At 35.0% G+C, this 19,737-nt stretch overlaps 1 protein-coding gene across 2 annotated transcripts in view; it reads left to right on the forward strand.

The window, feature by feature from the left end:
• The window catches only part of SKIC3 (SKI3 subunit of superkiller complex), a 97,829-nt gene that overhangs the window by 60,184 nt on the left and 17,908 nt on the right, over window positions 1-19,737 (forward strand). For both annotated transcript variants that reach the window (XM_003822763.5, XM_063604380.1), the window contains 7 exons: window positions 3,276-3,497; window positions 4,379-4,451; window positions 6,850-6,903; window positions 7,074-7,185; window positions 10,484-10,612; window positions 16,685-16,806; window positions 18,900-19,058. In XM_003822763.5, the coding sequence (XP_003822811.3) occupies window positions 3,276-3,497; window positions 4,379-4,451; window positions 6,850-6,903; window positions 7,074-7,185; window positions 10,484-10,612; window positions 16,685-16,806; window positions 18,900-19,058 (871 nt within the window). The remainder of the gene's footprint in view (window positions 1-3,275; window positions 3,498-4,378; window positions 4,452-6,849; window positions 6,904-7,073; window positions 7,186-10,483; window positions 10,613-16,684; window positions 16,807-18,899; window positions 19,059-19,737) is intronic.

A 19,737-nucleotide genomic window follows, 5' to 3' on the forward strand; every position in this document is an offset into this window, starting at 1 on the left:
CTTAAATTTGCAAATGGCTTGGTGACAAGAATCATAGATACTCATGATTACTGCAGTTATCAAGGGCAAAAGTAACCCCATATTAGAGTCATTAGATTAGTCTTTGGTTATTGCTTAAGACAGGAAATGAAAGTGGGGAAAAATATATATATATACAATCTTGTTTTTCTTTTTTTCCCCTTCTCCTATGTGAAGGAAAACCTTTACCCCGATGTTTTATGTTGTTGGATCCAAGCCTAGGTTTTTTGTTTTTTATGTTTCTTTCTTTGTTTTTGATTTTCTGCCTGTCTTCACCCAAACTTGACACTACCAACTGCTTCCACCTCTACCCATTGGCATTATTTTGTTTGATTTTCATTCTATGAAAAAGTTCAGTTCCTTAGTCTATATTGCTGTTGTTTGGCATTCATATGTTGTGAACTGAGCAGTGTACTAGACACTGATTTAAGGGGAATAGGATTAAGTTCATTATGGGAAAAAAGTCTGGTTACCAACTTTATAGACTGTGATAATAAGTAACCATGTGTAAAATCCTTAGAACATGGTAAAAGACAACATACAGATATTGAGCATTCAGCACGTGTTTGCTTAATACTAGAATGTAGTCATTTCAGTCATAATTTAGATTTTGTTTATTAGTAAGTATTAAAGTAGGTAGATTTTTTTTCCTTTAAGCAAGGCACAAAGTAGAATTTCTTTTTTTTGTCATCAATATTGAAATTTATATTTTACTATCTGCTTTTTGGCTTTTTTAGTTGTACCCATTAGCCATGTGGTTATTTGCTAGACATGACACTGACTGACATACTTCCATATTTGGACACATGTGTATTAACTCTTATTGTAAAAAGAGTTACTATAGATACTTTAAGTAAGCTGTTTACTTCAGAACTGCCTCAGAAAATTCATGATTTGATACCTGTTTGTCAAAATGAAGTACAAAACTTTTAATTTCCCCCTTCCAAAAATAGTCCAAAGACGTAATGGTAGATATGTGACATTTTATAATGTTATAAATATTTGTTATATTTCAGTGAGCATTGTTTAAAACTTAGACCTGCTAAATTATTAATTTGTTATATAGGGTCATTTAAATGAAAAGTGATTAAAATATATCTTTCCTACATTGCCATCTACAAAACATCAGATATTACGGATGTTAGATTGCATCTCAGTGTTAAATCTTCACCGATAGATGTACTTATGTAAATAATGAAAATTCTACTTATAACTATAGAAGTGAATTGTGGACGTAAAATGGTTATGCCGTTTGGATAATGGCACTAGGCAGCATTTGTGTAATAACTAATGGCAAAAATTCATGGTTAGTGATGTATAAAATAAAATGTTCTTTGAGTAAAATATTCCCTTTATTAATGTTATAGAAGGGGAGATACAACAAGGAACTAACGATTTGTATGACAGTGTCAGATATTATTTTGATTTTAGTATTTCCTGTTTTGGTTTATTTGCATCTTAGAAGAGCATAATGACATTGTTTGATGAAGCCTAATTATGCTGGACTGTTTTGACCTGGTTTAACCCTTCTGCTAGGAATTTAGGGATGAAAACCAAATAGTCTTTGCCTCGAGTGATACTACACTCTAGAATTTCCGCTTTGGAGAATACTCAGTTCTAACTTGTGATTCCTGGTACAACAAACTTTATTTTTCTAGCCTAGCAAAGATCTAGAAGCAGAGGAATCCCAGCCTTTTAAAAGTTATTATGTGGTTTTCTTTTAAAAAGCTCCTGTTTTTGGAAAGTAGAATTTATGGGTACAACATCTGTTCATTATTTGCACATAAAATAAAACCACTTAAGTAAAAAAAAAAAAAGTTTTTAAAAAAATTCCTTTATTTTTATTACAGTATAAAATTCATAATAATTCTTATAAGTTTGGTTGTTAGTGGAGAGGTAAGATTTTCTTTATTTAAATTAACTGGGATTCCTAAACATTAATGAATTTTCCTCCATAAGGCTAAGTCAGATTTTATAGTTGAAAGAGGAAAAAAAATGCTAGATGTTTACCTATAAAATGTAAATTATCCTTAAATTATAAAAATACTCGTTTGGAGTATAGTGGATATAGAGACAATTTGTACTTATTATGTAAAGTGCTGGTTTCAATACCATAGAGCAAATAGGACAAATCTTTATCAGAAAGATAAAAAACATTTTAATTGAAGAGTTTTTTTTATTATTTATACCTTCTAAGATTTTATTGGAACTCAACATTTTAGCAAAATTGTGCTAATTACTTACCTGGAACTGAAACTCAAAGAAGCTAATTTATATTTGTTTCTAAAACTTAGTGTATTAGTTCTCACACTGCTATAAGAAATACCTGAGACTGGGTAATTTACAGAGAAAAGGGGTTAAATTGGCTCAAGGTTCTGCAGGCTGTACAGGAAGTATGGCAGCATTGCTTCTGGGGCCGCCTCAGGAAACTTACAATCATTACAGGAAGTGAAGGGGAAGCAGGCATGTTTTACATGGCCAGAGCAGGAGGAAGAGAAAAGTGCTGCACACTTTTAAACAACCAGATCACGTGAGAATTCACTATACAGTACCAAATGGAGGTGGTGCTAAACCATTCATGAGAACTCTGCCTCATGATCCAATCACCTCCCACTAGACCCACCGCCAACACTGGGGATTACAATTCAACATGGAATTTGGGCGAAGACACAGGTCCAAACCATATCACTTAGATGTAATGACCAGAAAATAAGTTTGGCTTTTGTTGGTCTGTGAAAAGTCATTGATGCTTTTAACTGCTTCAGTCAGGGAAATTGCTATCTCTTAACCACCAAGAAATTTGCTTTTATATTAATCTTAAAGTTGAGTTTAGTTTGGTGACTCTTTATGTAAATTGCTTTTTATACTAAATAATGTTTTAATAGTTACAGATAAAGACTACTCTAGTCATAGGCCGGGCGCGGTGGCTCACGCCTGTAATCCCAGCACTTTGGGAGGCCGAGATGAGCGGATCACGAGGTCAGGAGATCGAGACCATCCTAGCTAACATGGTGAAACCCCGTCTCTACTAAAAATACAAAAATTTAGCCGGGCGTGATGGCGGGCGCCTGTAGTCCCAGCTACTCGGGAGGCTGAGGCAGGAGAATGGCGTGAACCTGGGAGGCGGAGCTTGCAGTGAGCCGAGATGGTGCCACTGCACTCCAGCCTGGGCGACAGAGCGAGACTCCGTCTTAAAAAAAAAAAAAAAAAAAAAAAAAAAAGACTAACTAATGGGTAATTTAAAAATATCTTTACAGCTCTATCTTAAAGGAACCAACCACAGAAAGCCTTCAAGCCCTGTGTGCTCTAGGGTTGGCAATGCAGGATGCTACATTGTCAAAAGCAGCACTTAATGAGTTACTGAAGCACATCAAACACAAAGACAGTAATTATCAGAGGTGCCTTCTTACATCAGCGATTTATGCACTCCAAGGCCACAGTGTGGCTGTGCAAAAACAAGTATCTAAAGCTGTTCACAGGTAAATTCTGTATTTGTGAACTTGGAACCTAATTATACTTGATATGGTTGCATTTGACATTTGGACTTTATTAATACTATAAAATAAGGTAAGAATATACATTTGAAAACCAAACCCTGCTTTTATGAAATTTTACACAGGACCAGGTAACTGACTGTATATATTATTTTACCTATAAGGATTGTGTTTTTTTAATTCAATTGATAAATTTGGCCCTTAGTCAGGTTAAGGCCCAAACTTTGTTTTACTATTAAAGCTCTTAATTCCCAAGTTTGTAATATTCTTAGTCCGTTGTCTGGTACTGTCTAGATTGATGGTTTTAGTAATTTTCAGCCATTTAAAGATTCATTAATTTCTTCAAAAGTTTAATAAAAGGAAGCTGTCATTAGTAGCAGTGGTTAATTATTATGTTTTATTTTTAGCAGTGAAGTGTCATGTCTGTAGTCTCTTTTCCTTTTAGAGTTCATTTTTATTAACAATCTTTGCTGGGGTTTTTTTTAGTTATTTTAATATAAAGCTTATTCCTTATGTCATTTTTATTAGTAGTCATCTTCCTGCCATGCAGTATTACTTATCCTATAATTTTTAATCTCTTTGTGTTTGAACACAGTGTGTTAAATTTCCTTAACTTTTCTTAATTATCTCATGACTTTATAATCATCCATTGTTGATTTTTTTCTTCTTCTTTTCATAAAGACTGTTGGTGTATATAGGTGATATAAAGTATGTTTTCTAAAAATACTTTCAACCAAACATGCGCAATTAATATGAACTTGTTTTAGATATTAAGAAAGGTTTTAAACTTAATAAATTGTTGGTTGCTTGTACATTTTGTGGTTAAAGTAACTTGTCCCTAAGCCTGCTACTTTTGATTCCTTTAGCAACCCTGGTGACCCTGCTCTTTGGTCTCTGTTGTCTCGAGTTGTTGCACAGTATGTTCAACGAAATGCAAAGGTAAAGTAATGTTTCAAATTCTAGCAAAAAGATAAAATAACTTGTGATATGGTAAATATGATAATTTTAAACTATGGCATTATTCTTCTGCAAGATAATTTATACAATGAAGAAAGTTCTGTTATTAACTAAATTTTCCATTAGTCATTCAACGAATACTAGACTGAGTTTTCTCCATGTATGGTTGCACTGTTCTAGATGTTGTGGGAGGTACAAAGAAGTACAAAGAAGTGGGAGCTACAAAGAAGTATGAAGATCTCTTTGAACACATGCAGATTATGTTAATGATATGTGATAAAGTAATGTAACACTGCCATATAGTAATCATTAGCTATGTGTTTTTGAATCCCAAAATATAATTTTATTTAAAATCAAGTTAAAGATAAGGCAGTAAGAACTAGAACACTGCTAATATACAAAAATGTAATTATAAATATGAAGTCACTGACACTCTATGAAGGATTATATACTATATTTTAGTTTGTAGCATCCAGATATTTTCAGGAGTCTATTCTTCTATTAACTTCTGTGGTTAATATATCCTCTCATAGTTCACTTCTCTAGTTGGTAAACACAATGGTAATAGCTAATGTTTTGAACACTTACCACGACTAATAATTCCAACATCTGAAGTCTGCAAGACCCATAGACTTGTTTGACGTCTGTGAGTCTTGTTCGTTATTCCTACTGATTTTCATTCTTGGTGGCTTTGTTTCTTTGTTTACCCAATTGTGTGTACTTGAAAATTATTTGTAGGAATAATTTGAGGCCTAGAATTAAGGTGCCTTTCTACAGAAATAATTTGTACTTGCTTCTGCTGGGTGCTTGGGAGGTCCATCAATCTGGGACTACGTTATACAAAGTTTAGAACTTGGGGTTTTTGGACAAAGCAGGCTACTTTGTGCTTGGGTTGCTAGTTCTTGAGACCTGGAGTAATTCTGATTCACCTTGAACCTTAGGGTGTGGCCTGTTGGGGTCTCAGCTTATTCTGATGTAGGTCTCCTCTATGCTCCCCTCCTTGTGTTAACCTGGGCCTTAATTTTTGTCCTACTAGCCCATACATCCTTCAGGATTAAAATTAAAATTTGTTAGCATTTGGGCCAGGCACGGTGGCTCATGGCTATAATCCCAGCACTTTGGAAGGCCAAGGAGGGTGGATTACCTGAGGTCAGGAGTTCATGAGCAGCCTGGCTAACATGGTAAAACCCCGTCTCTACTAAAAATACAAAAATTAGCTGGGCATGGTGGCGCACGCCTGTAGTCCCAGCTACTCGGGAGGCTGAGGCAGAAGAATCACTTGAACCTGGGAGGCTGAGGTTGCAGTGAGCCAAGATCGTGCCACCACACTCCAGCCTGGGTGACAGGGCAAGACTCCATCTATTAAAAAAAAAAAAGAAAGAAAGAAATTGTTAGTATTTGCAAATGGCAGAAGCGGCTTCCTTGCTCACTTGTCTCTCTGAATTCCAGTTTTCCCTTTCAGTTTTGGCCTGGTAGGTCCTTAATATCTTGTCAATTTTTCAGTGCTTTTAAGAATATATTTTTAAAATCTTTTATCTCAGTGCTTTTCAAACTTTAATGTGCAACTGAAGTCACCTGGTGATCTTGTGAAAATGCAGCTTCTAATTCTGTAGGCTTGAGATGGGACCCAATATTCTGCACATCTAACAACCTCTTAGAGAGTGTGGACGCTGCAGATGCACAAGCCACAGTTTGATCAGCAGGGTTTTATTTCATATTTTTAGTTATTTTTAGGAGTAAGTTGACTCAAAGGACCTTGAAGACCATTGTTACTCGACTCCAAAATTACCTGAATAAAGTGCTTTATTATGTGTCAGCTATCAGCATTTTTATAATCTCAACAGCCATTTGAAGTAGCTGCAATTATTTAAAGTTATAGATTTCAAATTGACCTAATGAAAACACTGTGATGCTATGTGTATTTTTCTTATTTTTAGTATTGAGTTGATTATTGAAGCAATGATGAGCTTCACGGTGCCTTGAACTTTATTTATTTTACTAAAGTATGTAAGTTTTAAAAATACTATGTATTTTCATATAGTAAGCCATGTTAGTTTATCTTTGTGATCTCTCTCAGTCTTTATATTTTATATTGTTAGAAAATGTATACATTTCGTTGGTAAAATTATATAACTTTTGAACCTTCAAATGAATATTTTGAAAGTAGAGTTGGTCACAGTAGAAAAGATTTCCTTTCACAAGATTATTAGTCTTTTCAAACAGCAATAATAAATTGATACTTTTAAGAAGTTTAGGAGTTGTGAATGTGGTAAAACTGAACCTTTCCAGTGATTTAGTGGAAAGGTCTTATCAATCTTAATTTTTTCTTTTTCATGAAAGTTTTTGCATTTGTATAAATCATCAATATTTTCTGTTCTAGGGAGGTGTTGTAGCAGGAAATGTGGCTCATATTCTGGACTTAAATCATGGAAAGGTTAGTTTGTCCTAGTACAAAGGAAATGTTGAATGTATTAAATAATATTGATGAAGAAATAATAGTTTTCATAGTCTTAGGGATTATGTCATATCAAATACAGTCTTTTAGTCAGTTTGAAAGAGAGGGAGCTATCAGGAAAATTGGCTAACATCTTTTCTCTTATTTAGAAGGCATTACTGTACACTGCGGTAAATCAGTTGGCTATGGGAAGCAGTTCAGCAGAAGATGAAAAAAATATTGCACTAAAGACCATTCAGAAGGCAGCTCTCCTTTCTCCAGGTGCATATAATATCTATTTCATTAATTCCAATTCTTTTTTTTTCTAAATACATATTTTGTAAGTGGGGGAAAAATCTTGCACACAATATATATTTTATTGGCATTGTTTATACCAGACAAAAATGTGCATAATTTAGATCTACAACAGGAGTTTGGGTGATTAAAGTATTTTGCACTATGTAAGTGTTTAATACAATATATAATGCTATCAGAAATGACTTTTTAAATTGATGCATTATCGATTTACATAGTTTCAAGGTGCATGTGATAATTCAGTACATTTATATTCTTGAATTTAGAGTCTATCAATCTTGCATTTATTTGTGATTTATAGGAGCAAAGTTTATATTTCCATGAAATAAGGCAAAAGGGAATTTTAAGAAAATATTTCAAGATTTTGCATATCATTTGATTATCTGCTTTTGGCTACTGATTATTAAGAGAGCACCAATTATTGAAAGAGGCCTAAAGGAATGTCTGCTTAATGATACTTTATTACCTGGTACTGAAAATCTGAACTATACACATATTTTCAAGAAACAGTTTTATTTCCATTTTGCATCAATATGGTTTAAAGAGTTTTACCTATAGTTACTAAATTATTTAACATGCATATTTAGATATTTTTACATGTAGTTAGCTTCTTGAAGGATGGGGATGTATCTTGTGTGGTAACTGTTAGAAATGCCACAGTTATGGCCTCACCTGAGCTAACTGTGTCATATGTAGGCTGTTGATCACAAAGGTACTGAGGAATGTTACTTAAGCATGTTCCATCACCACTACTGGAAAAATGCCATAGAAGACTGGAATGTCTAGCAGTATAGGGTTATAAGGTATATTTTAACATAATATAATATTATTTTAAATATGAAATAATGTATTAAATGTATTCCCTTTGAACTCTTCAGATGTGTTAGATCAGAATGCTATTGCTTTTGCCTAAGCACTGTTGGGAAAACAATTACACCAAGAACAAGTTCAATGTTATCTTCACAATAAATTGTAAACACCCTCATTAAGCTGCAAAATAGCTAACATTTCAGGGATTATTTTGTAAACTAAGTAAAAAAAGTCAATATTCTGTTGTTTATCTTTACTTTCATTTTGACATAGAAACAAAAAGAGACTAAACATTTTGATTTGTCTATGTTATATATATATTGGTAGGTTTTTTTTATTTTTGGAGTTCTCAAGCAGATATTAGATAGACTTACTCTCAATAATTCTTATCATGGATCCAGAATGATAAAAGATCTATTAGCCTTTGATTGTGTAAGGACATAAACTTTAGAAAAGTGTGACTGCCCAGATTAGGTCCTCTCTAATGATCTCTGATGTTCCCAGATTATCTGGATAAATACATACTCAAGGAAGCAGAGACATCACATAAGATGCTAAAACAGTGACGGAGTGGCAAAGATGAGTGCCTGTTTGAGACTTGTCCTTAGAGTCCAATGAAAATGAATATAACTGTAGTTATGTGTAGTGGCTGTACACTTAGTCCTTGTAGATCTTTAGCTGTACAAAGCACAGTTTTGATAGATGCTATTCCAGGGAGTCTTGTCAGGAATTTAAAGATAATTCCAAGAATTTAGAACTGAATGGAAAAAAATCCAATTTCTGCTAGATTAGTGCTTCTGTGATACTAAAAGTTATTTTAGCAAGCTATATTTTAAAATTTTTAGGTTTGTAGTTTATATATTATCTTAGAGTCACTTTATTTTATAGGGAATTTGGGTTGCTGGTTATCTATGGATGAGTTCATGGAAACAGTAATTATTTTGTGTTGTGATAGAAGAAATTGCTGCCAGCTATTGTCCATTCTCCAATCAGAAATCCAAACTATACAATACTGTAAGATCCCTAAAGTAGCTATCCCCTTAATCTTAGGATTAAGTTAATATTCAGAGATTGAGTCCACTTCAGTTGGAATCATAGAATTTAAGACCCTATGGCACCTCAGCTATTATCTAGTTGAGTTGTCTTGTTTTATAGGAAAATGAATCCTAAAGGAAGAACTACCACACATTAATTAGTGGCATGGCTAGACCTGAAACCCAGATCTAAGGCTGTCATGTGCCTTTCTTTATATAGTAATCAGATTTCATCAGAAATTCTAGGAAATAGTCCCCATTTGTTTATTCTGGAATTTGATGATGTCTGTGTTCCTTAAAATAAGGTAGTTATTATTTGGAGCAGAAATTGTTTCATAATATGGAGGTATGCATTTAACTTTTTGTAAAAGTATTTGATCTGCATAAGATTTTAATGATTCTTGTAATTTTGTTGATTTTTGTACTTTTAGCAATAATACTGGTCACCTATAACTGAAGTAGATATATATTTCAGATATATGATAAGAAACATATATTGGGTGGGGTGGTCAGATAAGAAAAAATAGAAAACTAAAGCTAATAAGTATGATCAAGTGACTATATTGTTAACTAGCACCCCCTTGTGAGATATTAAAAGCATTCATTTGTTTTTTTAAGAGTAGCAGTACTAAAATATTAATTTGTTGAAGTAAACGGCAAAATAAGATTTATAAAAATAAATGACCAAACAAATGAAAATTAAAAACTTCTAAATTCCATATTCCCTTCACGTTTCTTTTTTTCACAGCTTTCTTAAAAAGAGAAGTCGTTATGCATAATCTTTTCTATGCATAAAAAGTTCCCTTCCAACTCACTGCTGTTGGACTTTTCTCCTTCTCCCTACCCTGAAGCTGCTGTGAAGGATGAAGGAAAGAAGAAAAGATCAAATGAATGAGGGATAGATAGTCATATAAATGCTTCACTTGGAATGATGAAGTGACTTTTCTGCTTGCCTATTAGAATATAATTAAAATCTTGAGCCTTTCCTTTGGCTTAAACTTTTCTTAAGAACTGAAAAATTGTGTTATCTTCCTTGTCCTAGGAATGAGTCTTTAAAACAGCAACTATTAAGTCATGAAGATGAGTGAGACTTGTCCTTGGTGTCCAGTGAAAGTGAATCTAATTGCCCTTTCCACAGTAATACAGCATTCTAGGCAGCTGAGCTAACCAGCCATGGATGAACAGCTTAATAGGATGTTTATCATTCTCTGATATGTTTGGAAAAATTGGCAAATCTGGAAAGATGAATGTAGCAATGTGTCTCTGAAAACAAGTGCAATTTAATTTTCCTTTGAGAAAGTGAAATTTTTTTTTAGATACAATTTTTTTTTAACTTGTAAACTCTTAATCTCATTTTTGATAGTTTTTAAGCAACATGTTGATTTTAACAAGACTTATCACTGTGTATTTCCTGTTTTCAGGTGATCCTGCTATCTGGGCTGGGCTAATGGCAGCCTGTCACGCTGAGGATAAACTGGCCTTAGTGAACAACACTCAGCCAAAGAGGATAGATTTATACTTGGCACTGTTATCTGCTGTTTCTGCTTCAAGTAAGTTTTAAAAAGCATCTTTTACATGATTTAATTCAGATTTCTTGAATGGTTAAATCCAGAATACAAACGGCTTCAGCATATGTTGTTATAAAAAATATATTCATTAGGCCAGGCATGGTGGCTCACGCCTGTAATCCCAGCACTTTGGGAGGCCGAGATGGGCAGATCACGAGGTCAGGAGATCGAGACCATCCTGGCTAACATGGTGAAACCCCGTCTCTACTAAAAAATACAAAAAATTAGCTGAGCGTGGTGGCAGGCACCTATAGTCCTAGCTACTCTGGAGGCTGAGGCAGGAGAATGGCATGAACCCAGGGGGTGGAGCTTGCAATGAGCCGAGATTGCGCCACTGCACTCCAGCCTGGGTGACAGAGTGAGACTCCGTCTCAAAAAAAAAAAAAAAAATATATATATATATATTTTTTTTTAAGAATATATATATACATTATTTAATGAATATATATATTTAAATAATGTATATATATATATTCATTAAAAATCCATAGTAAAATGTTTGTACAGAAGTGTGATAGGCATATGTATTTTCTCTTCCAGATAGCTTAAAAGCCCAATGGGTTCTGTTAGCTGAAATCTTTGTTTTGTAGCATTTACTTTGAGACTTTACCGGCATTTTAGGATAAAGGTGACCTGGAAAGAGTCCTTTACTGAAACCAGCATTGAAATTGTCCCATGATTCCTCCTGGGAATTTTGGTCAGAATAAGCTGTTAATCTAATCAGATTTAGTTAACATTGTTTCGTAAATCTATAAATTTCTTCACTGAAAAGTGACATAGATTAACCTACTTAAATTAATAAATAGATTAGCCTACTTTTGTCTTGGGACATTAGCTTTTCACTGAATTAATTTTAGGTTATTAATCATTTTTTAGTAAATGTTAAGCATCATTACTGCCTGTCTTTTGACTACTAGGGCAAATTAAGAAAAGTGAGTTTTTGTTTAATGGTATTAGATTATATAAGATTGAAATATTTTAATAAAATGAATTTATTAAGTGGTAATTCAGAAATACCTATAATATAGTTATTTTGAAACCATGCTCTTCAGATTAAAAGAAAGAACAATATACCTATTTTTATTTTTTATCCACATTGACAATCTCTTGTCTTTCATTGGTTATGTTTAGACTATAGGTGTTTGAAGTGATTGTTGATATAATTGGTTTACCATTTTCTATTTTTTACCATTTTCTATTTGGTAGAAATAGAAAATTTTACCATTTTCTATTTGTTGCCTTTGTTTTTTGTTTCCATTTTTGTCCACCTATTTTTCTGTGTTTTGTAGTTTTAATTGTGCATTTTATTTGATGCTATTTTCTCTTCTTTGTTAGCATGTCAGTTGTATTTCCTTTTCTACTTTTTTTTTTTTTTTTTTTTTTACTGGTTGCCCTTTCTTACTGGTTGCAATATACATTTAGAATTAATCCAACTCCATTTTCAACTAACACTATACTGCTTTATGGATAGTGCAAGTCCTTATAGTAAAACAATCCTAATTATTGTCCTTTATGTCATTGCTCTTTTGCTTACACATAAGCATGAGTCTGTATACATCCACATACACGTAAGCACACATAATCAAATACATTGTTGCTATCATTATTTTAGTTGTTTTTTTTTTTTTAAGAGATGAGGTCTTGCTGTGTTGCCCAGACTGACCTCAAACTCCTGGGCTCAAGTAATACTCCTGCCTCAGCCTCCCAAATCATAGGTACAAGTCACTATGCCCAACTAATTTTTTTATTTTAGAAATGAGGTCTTGGCTGTGTTGCTCAGGCTGGTCTCAAACTCCTAGGCTCAAGCAGTCCTCCTGTTTTGGCCTCCTAAAGTATTGGGATTACAGGTGTGAGCCACCACATCCAGCCTATATGTGTTGTAATAGGTGAGACTAGTTTCTTGTATGCAGCATATGTTGGGTAATTTTTTTTAATCCATTCAGCTAATCCATATATTTTCAATGGAAAGTTTAATTCATTTACATTCAAGGTTATCATTGATGTGTGTTGCCTTATTTCTGTTGTTTAATTAGTTGATTTTTTTTTGGTATATTCTTTATTTCTTTCTCTCTTTATTGTGTGTTATTGTATTTTGGTGCTTTTCTGTAGTGGTACCATTTGTGTCCTTTCTCTTCCTCTTTTGTATGTTTGCTTTACCAGTGAGTTTTTACTTTTGTGTGTTTTCATGATGGTAAATGTTGTCTGTTCTCTTTTAGGTTTAGATTCCATTGAGCATTTCTTGTAGGACTGGTCTAGTGGTGATATTCAACTTTTACTTGTCTGGGAAAACTTTATTTTCCCCTCATTTATGAAGAATAAGTTTGCTGGGTATAGTGTCCTTGGCTGACAGTTTTTTTTCTTTTCAGCAGTTTGGATATATTATCTTATTCTCTACTGGCCTGTAAGATTTCTGCTGACAGATCTGCTGTTAGTCTGATGGATGTTCATTTATAAGTAGTATGCTTTTCTCTTTATGTTTTTAGTATTCTCTCTTTGTCTTTGACTTTTGATGGGTTACCTATAGTGTGCCATGGAGAACATCTTTTGGAATTGTAAATATTTGTGCATCTCTAAGCCTCCTCCTGTTTTCAGATGTCTAAATCTCTTGCTAGAATTGGGATATTTTCATCTATTATTTTGTTAAATAGTTTTTTTAAACAAAATAATTATGTTTTCTTTTTGCCTTCTAGGACACTGACAATTTAAATATTTGGGTGTTTTATGGTGTTCCATATGTCATGTAGGCTTTGCTTATTCTTTTACATTTTTGTCTCACTAGGTTATTTGAAAAGATCTGTCTTCAAGTTCTGAGGCTCTTCTGCTTGATCTAGTCTGTTGTTGAAGCTTTCAGATATATTTTGTATTTCATTTAATGAATTCTTCATTTCTAGAATTTCTGTTTGGTTATTTCTTATGATATCCATCTGTTTGGTAAATTTTTCATTAGTGTCCTAAATTGCTTTTTCTAATTTCTTTGTACTGGTTTTTAGTATTCTCTTGTATCTTACTGAGCTGCTTTATTATCAATATTTTGAATTTTTCCCCTAGGATTTCATAAATTTCTTTTTGATTGAGATCTGTTGCTGTAGAATTATTATGTTCCTTTGGAAGTGTCATATTTCCTTGCTTTTTCTTGTTTCCTTTGTCCTTACATTGATATATGCATATCTAGTCTAACAGTCACTTCCAATTTTGGAATTTTCTTTCGTAGGGGAGCACTTTTTCCTGAAGATGTATCCATGGTGTTGTTGGGGTAGGTCACTTTGGCTTTGATTCTGAATGTAGTCTCTGATTTCTTTGGCTGTAGACAGCATCAGTGATATTTGTGATTTCTTTGGTTTGTTAGGATGTACTTGTTAGTGGAGGCTTGGTGAAGTTATGGTGGGGCCTGGGATGCCAGATAGGCCAGTCTTTGGGTCCTAGTGGTGTCAGCAGTTGGCTAAGCTTGCCTGTCCTTCGATGCCAGAGCAATGTCCTGGTGTTAGTGGGTTTAGACAGGCCCATTCTTGTGCCTCTATTAGCTGGATTGCCCAGGTTCCAGGAATGGCAGCATTGGTGTATTAGGGTTCTCCTAGAGGGACAGAACTAATAGGAGATATATATATGGGGAGTTCATTAAGTATTAACTTACAGGATCACAAGGTCCCACAACAGGCTGTTTGCAAGCTGAGGAGCAAGGAGAGCCAGTCCCAGCCCCCACACTGAAGAACTTGAAGTCTGATGTTTGAGGGCAGGAAGCATCCAGCATGGGAGAAAGATGTAGGGTGGGAGGCTAGGCCGGTCTCGCTTTTTTGTGTTTTTCTGCCTGCTTTATATTTGCTGGAAGCTGATTAGATTGTGCCCACCAGATTAAGGGTGGATCTGCCTTCCTCAGCCCACTGACTCACATGTTATTCTCTTTTGGCAACGCCCACACAGACACACCCAGGATTAATACTTTGTATCCTTCGGTCCAATCAAGTTGACACTCAGTAGTAACCATCACAATTCGGCTGGGTAGGTGGGTGTGTTCTTGAGTCCCTGGGCAGCACACGTGGTGTGGGTGATGGTAGTGGCAGTGGGACCAACCCTCTGGGACCCAAGCAGTCCACACTGGCATTGGTGGTGGCTGCAATGGACTGAGCACACCAGTCTCCAGGCCAACAATGTGATACATGTAAGTGAGTGCCAGCTGCGGTGTTAGTGGCAGATTGGATGGGCCCAACCTCAGACCCCAGAGGAGTGCTCAAATGCTAATGGTGGTGGTCTGAGCTGGGCAATCCCCAAGCCCCAGGAGGGTATGCTTGGGTACTCTGGGGAATGGAGCCAGGCCAGGTAGACTGTCCTTAGGCTCCCTGGTCGTGCATGTGGGCCCTGGCTGTGATAGGCAGGGGCAGAGTGATGCCGGGCTGCCAGCAAATGCTTTGTTGGGAGCAGCAGCTGCTGCACTGTGACCCTGCTACTGGGTAGGGTGGGGTTGCTTTCAGTGTGAGCAGCCATAGGGTTGCAGGCTTCAGTCATGCCTCAGCTCTGCTGTATTCCAATGCAGTGGTAGCTGCAGGGCAGTGGAATTTGTTCTCAGGGCACTTGAATATGCATGGCTGCTCCTTACCAGCAGCTCATGGTGGTTGACAGTGGCTCTCACCTCAGCTCCAGCAGCAGTGGCTGTGGGCAGGGAATATCAGTGGGGCTCCAGGACTGTGGAGATACAGGGGCTGTTGGGCTGCGTGGCAAGACACAGCCTGGTAGAGGGCTGGGCTCTCAAAATAGTGCCTCACTCTAGCTGCTTAGGACTCAGGGGTTTGTGGGACTCAGCGTGAGCTCCCACTTTGGACCAATGCCATTATTATGTACTCCCTATGTTAGTTTTAGGGCCTGCAAGGGTCACGAGGTTGTCTTATGGCTAGAATTATCAGAGTCCATAGTAGGAATGTAAACTGTTAGGGGTCTCTTTCCTATCCTTTCCCTGCATTCAGGAGCCTTTCTAGGCTCCCAGCTGATCCCAGCTGAGCAGACGACCTCACTCCCCTCTCCTTCCTTGCTTTTGGTGTTTCCTGTCACTTTTCTGTTGAGGTCCAGTGTGCTTTCTTAGATAATATATCTGAAGTGTGATTATCTACTTGCTATTTGGTTCCTTTCCATGGACGAGGCGAGCACCAAATGCATCTAATCAGCTATCTTGAATAGCTATCTTAAATTCACTTACTAGTGAATTTTACCAAATGTTTAAGGAAAAATAATACCCATTCTACTCAAATTCTTTCAGAAAATCTAAGATAGTAACACTTCTGACATCTTCTATGAGGCTAGCATTACCCTAATACCCAAACCAGGCAAAGAACAACATTGCTTGTGAAGGTAGATGGAGAAATTCATAACAACACTTCACCAATTCAAATCCAGCAATACATAAAAATGATAATAATACATTATGATCAATTATGGTTTATCCCAGGAATGCAAGGTTGATGTACCATTTGAAAGTGAATGTAATTTGCCATATTAGCACCTGTGAAAGATGCCAAAGAGTTTATGCTATATGATTCCACTTATATGAAATTTGTGGAAATGTAAATTGGCCTATGTGACAGAAAACAGATTAGGAGCTGACTGGGGACAGGGGCTAAGGGAGGATGGAGTAGGTTGGGGACAAAAGTGGTTACAAAGGGACAAGAGGAAAATTTTGAAAATGCGAATATGTTCATTATCATGATTGTTGTTTCACTGATATACATGTCAAATATCATCAGATTTATAGTTTGAAAATGTGCAGCTTATTTTACATCAATTATATCACAGTAAATCTTTACATGTTTTCAGCAAATTATTTTATTGTTTCTTTAGAAGTCACAATTATATGAGGCTTTCAGTTATTTAGCCACAAATACTCCTGCCATGAAACTTTTCAGAAACCTGTCACTTGTCAGGATAGTCTATGGCACATGTGGCACATGTAACTTTGAAAAACTGTGTATGGATGATAAGTCTAACGGTAATTTTTTAGCAACCAGTTACTCCTCTAAGAACACGTTATAAATTGCAGAAGAAAGTAACATTGACATTTTTTGTTTACAGTTAAAGACAAAAAATTCTTTGAAAATTACAACCAGTCTCTTGAAAAGTGGTCTCTCTCACAAGCTGTCACTGGTCTAATAGACACAGGAAGAATATCTGAAGCTGAAACTCTCTGCACAAAGGTATTTTGTGGAATGTGCATTGAAACTCATGGATTCTTATCTTACTGGGAAAATAACTTCAAAAATGGAATGTATGAGGCTAGATGCAGTGGCTCACTCCTGTATTCCTGGCACTTTGGGAGACTGAGATGGGAGGATCACTTGAGGCCACGAGTTTGAGACAAGCCTAGGCAACATAGCGAGAGGCTGTCTCTACAAAAAATTAAAAAATTAACCGGTCCTGGTGACACATGCCTGTAGTTCCTGCTACTCAAGAGGCTGAGGCAGTAGAATTGCTTGAGCCCAGGAATTTGAGGTTGCAGTGAGCCATGATCACACCACTACACTCCAGCCTGGGCAACAGAACGAGATCCTGTCTGGGAAAAAAAAAAAAAAAAAAAAAAGAGGAATGCGTGTTGTTTAAAGAGCAGGTAGTGGTGGTGATGACAATTATGATGATAACAACTAAAATTTATTGATTACTGTACTTGCCACAAACCAGTCACTGCATTTAGCATTTTGTATTTGAACTTCACAGCAATCTTATATATAGGTATTTATTATTATCCTCATTTTTACAGATGAGAAAAACTGAGACTTAAAGAGGATAAGTAATGTGCACAGGAGCTTACAATTAGGAATGGATAGAGTTGTGATTTGAACTCACATTTGTCTGACTCTAGGACTCAAGCTCTTATTATATAGGTCTTTAAAAAATTTTTTATTTGGGTGTCATTAGAGAGGCAGTATTTTCCTTTGATTTCTGATTGATTCCTTCTTAATGCTATATTTTCCAGTATCCCTTCAGTTTTCCAAAGTTCTGGATCACATAGAATGACTGTGGAGATTGTCAAGTGGGTGACTGGAATCTACTCAGTAGTCTGTTTTTACATGCCAGGATTGGAGGGCTCTATGCTTGCAGGCTCTGTGAATAAATGTGTATTACCTTGCCTAGAACATAGTAGGGGCTCAATAAATATTTACTGAAAGAATGAATTAGTTTCCAAAGCTCACTTAGAAATAATGTAATGGTTAAAGAGAGTTTTGAACATGACTTTTCCTGAAAACATCGTATTTCATAATTGCTTACCATGGAGGTTGTGTAATTTTTTTGGAAAGATCAGTATACATTTTACAGAGAAAGAAGAATGGACTTTTGAAGATTTCTTTGGTTCTTAAATTCTATGAAAAGCAGAGTGATACATTTTTTCTTTTGTTTAAGGAATTCCATCTAAGTTCAGGACAGGGTATTACACAGTAAGTGTTTACTAAGCATAAATTGACAGTTGCTATGTGCCCTCTGATAGAATAAGTGATGCCTAATGAACCTTTCCTTGTCGGTTTGTTGTTGCAATCTCTTACTTAGAAGAAAGCAATCAAATAAATTTTAGAAATACATTTAAGATCTAATGAATAAAAAATAGAAAAGTATGCTATTGAGGGACAAGCAATAAAGAAATATTTGAAACAATAGTGGGAGGACTTGTTTACAGAAATTCTTCATATATATAAAAATATATACACATACAGAGAATATAAGTATATACAATACATTTATGTATGTATGTAGGTAAGTATTTTAAGATATAAACAGTAGCTTAAGGAAATGGGGAAAATAGGTCATTTTTCTTACTTGCAGTACTTGAAAAGGCTGTGCCTAGAAGAAAGACATGTAGAGTGAATACCTTTGTTAAGAGGTTAAGAAAGAAAGAAATGTATGCCTCTTTTCTTCTTACATAGTATAGTTTATTCCAGTATGGAATAGTGATAGCATTCCCACTTAATTTTATATTTATATTTTCTTAGTTCAACTATTTACTTACATTTAGAACCTAAATTTTTCAGGATATCACTTAAGAGTAAACTAAGTCAAAGGGAAATACATGTAGACTACAGTAATAGCATTACTGATTTTAAAGGTTATTTAAATGTAAAGTTTGATATTTACAGGCTGTTTATTGTTTTGTTTATTTAATTTTTGCAGTTGTTTTCTCTTTAATAAGAAAAGGTATAAACCTTCAGAATTTTATTTTCCCGACTTGGAGAATAATGCCTTTTACTTTTAACACTTAAGAACCTATTTGATATATTCCTCTTTGGGATTTGATTTCTAGAATTTAAAAAGTAACCCTGATCAGCCAGCCGTTATCTTACTTTTGAGACAAGTTCAGTGTAAACCACTCTTGGAGTCACAAAAGCCACTCCCAGATGCTGTACTTGAAGAACTACAAAAAACAGTCATGTCCAACTCAACCTCTTTTCCAGCTTGGCAGGTAAGTTTTCTCCTTTCTTACTTGAGTCTTCAATTAAAACACTTCATAATATTAGTTAATGTCAGAGCTATGCTCCATTTTTATTTGGCTTGCTGTCACTCTCACCATGTTATCTCTCAGTTTCAAGATCTAAAAGATATTGTGGTTAGAGGAACTAAGGAAGTTTAATACTAGTTTCGGATCTGCTACAATGATGATTTAAAGCTTTTTAAGTTATTGATTCTAAATTTTCTGACTTTAAAACAGTGATGAAAATACTGTCTTTTATATGGGTTGATATGTTATAGACATTTTATAATAAGGGTATCATAATGGTGTTTAACTCTGCTTTTAGAGGAGATATGTATAGTTTCTCCCTAGCTACTTTACAGATAACCTGTATTTAGTGCTTTTAGAAATAATTATTTTCAGGATTGATGCATAAATCAACAGATCATCTGCTCTTTCAGGTGGCTCTGGTTATCCACAGTGACAAATGCACAATGATCACTGTGTGCTTTGTTCTTATTGATATTAAAATACAAGGAAGCACATAATTATTTTATAAAATTTATTATATTTCCTCTGTGCCCCAGAGAAAGTATCAAAAGGGCTTTTTGATATATATTTATAGACGCTTATTATCTTACTATAATTTGTTTTTTATTCTGATCTTTTATTATATCAGCTTTTTTATATC

Source organism: Pan paniscus, chromosome 4, assembly GCF_029289425.2.
Source record: "Pan paniscus chromosome 4, NHGRI_mPanPan1-v2.0_pri, whole genome shotgun sequence".
Taxonomy (NCBI): domain Eukaryota; kingdom Metazoa; phylum Chordata; class Mammalia; order Primates; family Hominidae; genus Pan; species Pan paniscus.